This window comes from Dama dama, chromosome 23, assembly GCF_033118175.1.
Source record: "Dama dama isolate Ldn47 chromosome 23, ASM3311817v1, whole genome shotgun sequence".
In the NCBI taxonomy this organism is placed as follows: Eukaryota; Metazoa; Chordata; class Mammalia; order Artiodactyla; family Cervidae; genus Dama; species Dama dama.
Genome location: NC_083703.1, coordinates 25452708 through 25461191, shown reverse-complemented (window position 1 = coordinate 25461191; position 8484 = coordinate 25452708). Strand labels below are relative to the sequence as shown.

The 8484-nt window shown below is 44.9% G+C and overlaps 1 protein-coding gene across 1 annotated transcript; it reads right to left on the bottom strand.

Annotated features, from left to right (window-relative positions):
- Positions 1 to 5272: 5272 nt before the first annotated feature.
- OTUD1 (OTU deubiquitinase 1) lies at positions 5273 to 8185 on the bottom strand. The gene has a single exon (XM_061126193.1). The coding sequence runs from the start codon at positions 7956 to 7958 to the stop codon at positions 6510 to 6512; it is 1449 nt and encodes a 482-aa protein (XP_060982176.1). The 5' UTR covers positions 7959 to 8185; the 3' UTR covers positions 5273 to 6509.
- Between the last annotated feature and the right edge of the window lie 299 nt (positions 8186 to 8484).

The window sequence follows — 8484 nt, the reverse complement described above, 5'->3', positions numbered from 1 at the left end:
AAAGGTATAGAAATATTAAATCACTATGTTGTGCACCAGTAACCAATATAGCATTATAGGTCAATTGTATTTCAAAAACAAATTCACAGAAAAAGTGATCAGATTTGTGATTACCAGAGGTCAGAGGAGCATGGAGGGGAGGATTGGATGAAGGCAAAGGGTACAAACTTCCAGTTATAATTGAGTATTACAGTCGCCAAGTCATGTCCGACTCTTTGCCACCCCATGGAGCCTACCAGGCTCCTCTGTCCATTTTTCGGGCAAGAATACTGGAGTGGGTTGCCATGCCCTCCTCCAGGGGATCTTCCTGACCCTGGGATCAAACCCATGTCTCCTGCATTAGCAGGCAGATTCTTTTCTATTGAGTCACCTGGGAAGCCCCAGGAATGTACAGTACAGCATGATAAATATAATTAGCATTATTATATGTTACATGTGAAAGATGCTAAAAGAACATATCCTAAGAGTTCTCATCTCAGGGGGAAAAAGCTATTTTTTAAAAAATTTCTTTAATTCTGTATCTATTAAATAATGGATGTTTATTAAACTTGCTGTGGTAATCATTTCATGATGTATGTACGTCAAATCATTATGTTGTACACCTTAAACTTATACAGTGCCGTATGTCAATTACAATTCAATAAAACTGGAAGAAGAAAAAAGAATCACAATAATTAAAAAGATCTATTTAAAAAGTTAAAACATTGATATATTAAAGAAAAACACCATTAGGAAATATAAACACTATCAATAAAATTTCACAAGCAAAAGGAAGACAATGGCAGGTACATGCTATGAAGGACGGCACATAGCAAAGTGGGAGCAAAATATTAACCAGGCAATGAGATCAACTCCAATTTTGAGGCTTTGGATAACTAATACATGTTGTTTTGATTTAATGTGCCACTGCACACATTCAGAAGTCCCTTAATCAAGCAAATTCAGCATTTCCAAGATACCATCAAAGAATGTGAAAAGGAAGACAAAGATAAAAAAAGCTCTCTGGTTGACTAAAAACTAAAGTTTAAGCACATTACTCATAGCAGAGCATCCTGGTGCTGAATGAGAAACCCATTTCGTATTATCTTAGAATCAATTCTGACAAACATGCTTGATGGTGTCTCTAACTCAACATGGGAAATTATAATGGAGAATTAGGGCTGGAGAGAGTAGTGAGAGGAACAATCAGAGAGTTAGGGAGGAGACAGGAAAGTACAAAACATGAATAAAAGTCCCAGCACTCTGAGATCTTTTAAAGTACAAAGAGACTATCACACATTAGCAATCCACCAAGGTTTCAAGGCCAGAGACCCTTGCCATCAGGAGACCCTCCTCCCCCAAGCCATTAAGGGAAGATTAAATTGTACTGTTATTCTACAAAGGCTAAGAAGTGTACCATAGGTTACCTCTTAAAGAGTTTTATAAAAAGCAGTTGTTCTGGGGACTTCTGGCAGTCCAGTGGTTAAGACTGTGCTTCCACTGAAGGGGACTCTGTTTTGACCCCTGGTCAGGGAACTAAGACCCTGCATGCCACTAGGTACAGTAAAAAAAAAAAAAAAAAAGGCAGTTGTTCTGTTTTATACTTTACACATAAATGAACTATTCAATTATTTAAAAATTTCACTTGTGAGAAAGCAGGCTAGATAATGTTTTACTATGAGTAATCTGATGATAGTGAACTCTCTGAACTTGACTCACAGAATGGTCACTGACCTAATTTACAGCAGGAAGAAATACACTGATTTTTCCCCCTATACATCTGTTTTGATCTGATGCATGCTACTCGCCCAGGCTCTACACCAATGGCATAAAGCATGCAGCTAGGACTACTGAACACAACAATCCTAGAGAGCATGTTTGAAATCTGTTCCACCATTCCCACCTTCCAACTAGGTCATAGAAAGAAAACAGCAAAACTAGGAATTGCTGTAGACTAGACTTGGGATGGGTGTTACCCCAAAGCAAGTCAGAGCAACTCCCTTTGGACATGGCAAAACCTTTAAAATCACTTTAGTGAAGTTCTCCTTTTAAATAATCTTTCTGAGTTTGGTCTCAAGATATTTGGAAGATGACACAAAGAGAAAAATCAATAAATTCTAAATTTTGGTTTCAAAAAACTATTTTTTTCCATTATAGAATTCAATACTTTAATACCCTTTTTATAAAACTACTTCAGTTTAAGATGTTCAGAATTGTCAGTGATAATTCCCAGTAATTTTAGAGTCAAATCATTTTTTATTTAATTTCACATCCACCAACTAAATTCCAAAACTCTATTTCCCTTCCATTTGTTCCTTCATTCAACAAATATTCACTGACTCTGCTAGGTACCAGCTTGGAAGCCAGGGGACTACAGAACCCATGTCTATGGCATTGTGTACATTTGGGGAATGAAACTGAATTAAATGCCATCCAGTTTCTTGGTGACTCTTTGAGACAGTTATAGACACTCTAGGGATGTCAAAATAAATAAATAAAGCCTGGACTTAATAATTTCACATGACAAATAAATTTGAACACGATACACATTTGAAGGATATACTCTTGAATTGAGAGTGTTTTGAACTGTGGTGTTGGAGAAGACTTTGAGAGTCCCTTGGAATGCAAGATCAAACCAGTCAATCCTACCAGAAATCAGTCCTGAATATTCACTGGAAGGACTGATGCTGAAGGTGAAGTTCCAACACTTTGGCCACCTGATTCAAAGAACTGACTCACTGGAAAAGACCTGGATGCTGGGAAAGATTGAAGGCAGGAGGAGAAGGGGATGACAGAGAACAAAATGGTTGGATGGCATTACCAACTCAACGGACATGAGTTTGAGCAAGCTCCAGGAGATGGTGAAGGACAGGGAGGCCTGACTTGCTGCAGTCCATGGAGTCGCAAAGAGTTGGACACGACTGAGCCACTGAACAACTCTTCAATTATTCCACTACATTTTCCTACACATGAAATTATCCAATGTCCAAAGGTCTAAAATCTATTTTTATTTCCGATGCTTTTCCTTCATATCAGCACACTGAACACCAAGCTAAAATTTTAAGTATAAACTTTCTCATCTCTTTGGGAAAGAGGAAAAACACATAAAGTAGTGAGATTATCTCAAGATCCTTTCTCAGTTCAAAAATTATGAACAAAAGATTGCAACCTAAGACTATATTTACCCAAGCTGAAACTAACCAATTCTGATGTGCAAAGGCTCCTAAGGCATTTCCTCTTCTCTATAAAATGTGGTTTCTGGGTAAAGGCTCTGTGCCTCCTGAATACGTTACTATATAAAGCATATGGACTACAAGTTTAGAAAAACGTAATTGAAGAATCACATTCGAATGCCTTTGTGCCACTTATCAATAGCGGTTTACTTCTCAGTCCAATTAAATATGCTAACATGAGTCTATTTTACCTCAGAGAAAAAAATGTGAGTGGAAAATGAATAAAAGGGACTTCCCTGGTGGTCCAGTGGTTAAGAATCTGCCTTGTAATACAGGAGACACAGGTTCAACCCCTGGTCTGAGAAGATCCCATAGGCCTCAGGGCAACTAAGCCCATGTACCACAACTACTGCACCCTCATCCTAGAGCCTGTGGCTCTCCAACAAGCCCATGCACCACAATGAGAAGCCCATGCACCACAGCAAAGACCTAATGCAGCCAAAAATAAATAATGTTTTTAAAGAAGAAAGAAAATGAACTAGAGGATCGAATTAATTTTAGATTTTCATCAAAATCTTGACATACCATGCAATTTTTAAATGAGACAATAAGACAAAAATCACACTAATAGTTATTTGTGTCATAGTTTTTATCTATGTACCACTTTAATACAATTTTCAAGGTAACAGTATGATTTTCATACTACTTTACCTGAAAACACAACTAGATTTCTTTATAGAATCTATACTCCCCCATCATATTTTACAGGGTAGTAAGCTCTAAAGAAACTTTAGCTCACAGCATCAGCTGAACACATCATTCCTTCATATACGGCTTTTTTTTTTTTTTCATATACGGTTTTGAGCCCCTTAGCTGCTATCTGAGTAACTGAAGGAATGAACTGTTTAATAAATGTTGGCTAAAAGGAAACTAGCCAACCACATTTCCATCTCTTCCACTGCTCAAGTCCTTGGTGATCCAGGATTGTTAACTGCTAACATATAAAAGTGGGATGGCAGGAAAGAACAAACATGAAGCATAAAGGAGTGACAAATACTACATTTCTTTCAAACAACAGCACAAAAAACCATAGAAAAAGGATGCTGCTGCTGGTGCTAAGTCGCTTCAGTCGTGTCCGAATCTGTGCGACCCCACAGACGGCAGCCCACCAGGCTCCCCCATCCCTGGGATTCTCCAGGCAAGAACGCTGGAGTGAGTTGCCATTTCCTTCTCCAAGAAAAAGGATGAGAAAGACAGAAATCTTTCAGACAAGACAACCAAAATAACATGCTGCCATGGAATACAATCTTAGAATCCATTTAATGAAAGGTATCACCCTCCTTGGGAATCTAAATCCAGGACTTGGGATCCCAATTTGAAAATGAAACAGAACAACACTGGAAGGAAATGGTTTCCTCAAAACTGTAATGAGCTTACAGAAAGACTTTTAGGAACTTATACTTAAGTCTATTCATTTCCTGTGTAAACTTCAAGCACCCCAAACTTTATCCACCTCTAAATAAAGTGGAGAAAAGGGGGAAAAACACATTTAGCTGTGTAATTCAAACAAGGAATTTCTTTCTTCCCATGTTATGTAATTAGTGAAGCTATGAAGCAAACTAACAAAAAACCAGAGATTCAAGGTTAGGTAACATTTAAATCTTTGACAAATTGCCTTCCCTTGATAGCCAATAGCATCCTTCCATTGGTCCTTGACCATCCTTCCATGGTTAAGCGATGAACTCAAAATCAACTGTCTATAAGCATAACATCGACTGAAAAGTAAGAAATTCAAACTAGTCGGGTTGATCCTGCAATATAAGCATGTCAGCATTATGTGTACAGACACACCTCTCAACTAAATCTGATAACACATCTTAAAATTAAGGGAGTCCCTTAATCTCAAGAGGCCAGACTGCATAAAGGGGCATTTCTTTGGTTACTCTAAAACATTTAAATCTGGGAATTCCCTGGCGGTCCAATGCTTAACACTCCGTGCTCCCAATGCAGGGCACATGGATTTGATCCATGGTCAGGGAACTAAGACCCTGAATGCCGCCTGGTGTAGCCAAATAAAAAAATAAATGAAAGTTACTTCAGGCAAAAAGACACCATAAAAGTAAAATTACGCATTTTATTCACTCATTCCATCAGCTGAGAATTGCTCTATTGTACAAATACAGTATTGTACAAAAAAAATCACAAAATGTTACAAAATAAAAAAGTACAAACTGCATTACTTAATAAATACCACTAAAAGTAGTTAAAGTGGAAATGAGATAGATTTTAGGTTGAAAACATTGTTTGACCCAGCAAACCATACAAGCTCTGTATACAGATATTTGTACTGTACATAATACAGGGCAATCCTATTTTGCCTTATGAAAGAATTTAAAAGGAGTAGACTATTAAGACAGTATTCTCCTGCTATAAAATAATTGTCAGGGTTGCTTGGAGGCATTTATGCCATTAATTTTCAAATCTCTCAGTTGAATCCAAGAAACTATATATGAAGCAGGAGGCTTATCTTGTCATAAAGATTTCTATCATGTTAAAAAATTCTTTTCAACAAAAAGACAAATATAAATAAAAACAACTGAAAGCACCAGACAATCTAAACATCAACCGGAGTACAGAATAATCACTCTGCCATCAGCAAATATCAGACTTTCATTCAAGTAAGAGCTGGTACTATTCTTAAAAAAAAAAAAAAATCTTCCCACAACCTTCCCTTAAGTATTTTCTCTTTAAAAGGTTGACCATTTCTAGAAAAATAATGATTTTCCAAACAACTAATCTGTCATCAAAACGGAATGGGTCAATTATCTGGTAACATCAAAGAATCAATAGCCATTTGAAATAATTATCTAAGAACTCTAAAATTCAAATCCAACAACATAAAATACTAAATCACAAACTCTGCTCAAAATAATAAACTTCATATAAAGCACTTCTCTGGATTTATGCTGGAAAGCTGTTTGTCAAAATGAAACACATCCTAGATGAAGGTACACCAATAGTTAAAAATGTTGTGCAAAAATACGTTTTTATAGAAAATAGATTACCAGGAATGAACAAATTTACACTGAGAAATCAGCTTGCAAATTAAGTAGTGCCAACTTTATACAGCAAATCATAAATAGCAGTAGGATCACCCAAAGCTACCATGAAACATCATTTAGGTGCCCAGCAACCTTCAGCTCTGAGGAGAAAACATTCAAAAAAATGATTAAGGCATTACACCTACAGTAAATCTACTAGAAAGTTTAAAAGTGCAATTACCCTGATTAAAGTTCATATAACTCTCCAAACACAAATTAGGTATGCAATTTTCCCAGGGCGAGGGTCTCAGACACTTCAAGAGCATGCATTTTGCTCAATATACATTTTGGACAGGGATATGGCCATGGACTTGGCGAGTTCTTCATCGCGTTTTCTCTGCACTTGAGTCTGCCTGCACCAAGTGTCATACTCCGGGTTCGGATACGAGTGATCAAACACCGCGTCATAATGTCCGTTACTGAGCCAGCTGAGCCAAATGCTAGGCCTTAGGGAATCCTCCGGGCCCAAATAGTGAATCATGGTAGACACCGTGGGGCTCTCCAGCCTCCCTCCAGTAGTCAGATGAATATTCACATTCAGCATCTGCCCCATGGCCAGCAGTTCAGGGTACCCGGCCCACGCGCCGTCCTGGGCAGCAGCGATGATAAACTCCCCCACGTCGCCCTCAATCAAGGGGCTAAAGTGGTCGAGGTGGTCGGCGATGTAGTGCACGGTCTGTTCCCGTAGCTCCCGGTGCAGGCTCTGGTCCCCGTACACCGCCTTGCTGACCGCCCGGTAGAGGCAGTTGCCGTCGGGAATGATGTGAAATCGGTACTTGTTCCTCTGCCGCAGGTACTTGTCCTGCCTCTCCACCTCCGCCAGGTACAGGGCCAGCTTCTCGTCCCTAGGATCCGACCTGGACACGATCACCGCCTCGCCGCTCCGGGCGGGGGCTGCCTCGCCGCTCCGGGCCGGGGCCGCCTCGGCCTCCGTGTCGGGCCGCCCCAGCTCTTCGGCACCTGGACCGTCGCCGCGGTCGCCGGCTCTGTCCCAGCCGCGGAGGTTCCTCTCCGCCGGGCGCTCCTCGGCCCACGGGCCGGGGCCAGGCTCCGGACTCCCCGGGGGCGGCGCGGGGCCGCGGTGCTTGGCGGCGGCCAGGGCCTGGCGGTGCTCGCTCAATCGGAAGTTTCTGTCGGGCCCCTCGCGGGTCGCGTCCAGACCGGCAGGCTCCGGGCCGTCGGGCCTCAGCAGCTCCTCCAGAAGCCAGGCCGAGGAGCCCCGCCGCGGCGGGACCGGAGCGCCTGGTGCCGGGGCCAGCAGGAGGCAGCGGCTGCGCGGGGCGGCGGGCGCCGCGGCGCCGGGCTCGGGGCCGCGCAGCAGGAGCCGGTCGGCGCCCAGGGCCCGCACGGTGATCTGCGCCGTGGACGTGTAGTGCGGCGGCAGCGGCGGCTTGCAGGACCCGCCGGGCGGCCCGGCGGCGGCGGCGGCTGAGGCGGGGGCGGCGGCCCCGGACACCATCTCGAAGCAGGAGGAGAAGGCGGGCATCTTGGCGGCGGGAGCGGCGGCGGCTTCGCGGGGCTCGGCGGCCGCGGCCGGCTGGCACTCACCGGTTTCGGGCTCCGGGGCGCCGCCGGCGGGTCCCGGGGGCTGCAGAGAGACCTTGAACGAGGCGGCGGTGGCGGCGGCAGGCGGAGCAGCGGTTTTGGCCGTGGGACCCGGGCCCCCGGCTGGGTAGTGGGTGCAGACGCTGCTGTAGAGCTGCATGTCCCTGCCCGCCGCTCGGCCCCTTATAGGCGCGCCGAGCCCCGGTGAGGGGACACACCCTCCGGGCCCGGGGGAGGGGGCCGGCCGAGTGCGGTGACCCAGTGCCCTGAGAATAGAAATGACCGAAGGGCCGCCGGCGCGTCAGGAGCTGCAAATAGCGCCCGGGTCCCCGCCAAATTCCTGCTGCGCCACAGCGCGCGGTGGGGGCGGGGAGGGGACGCGCGCTCGACCCCTGCCGGCGCAAGCGGCCCGCAGACCCGGGACGCGTGCGCCCGCCGCCGCTGCTCCGGCCCGCGGCGGCCGCTGAAGACTCTCTGAGGCAGCCGCCCGCCCTGCTGGAGCGCGTCCCGCCGGCTAGCAGCACTGCAGGGCGCGCGGACGGGCCAGGAGGCGGGGCCGCGGTTGTTTACCTCAGGCAGCGCTACCGCGTCACGTGCCCTCGCTGGAATGTGCGGCTCGTCGCGGCGTCCCATTCAACCGCCGGGGCTCGCCCCACCCCCTTCGGCTCGCCCCGCCCCGTTCGGTG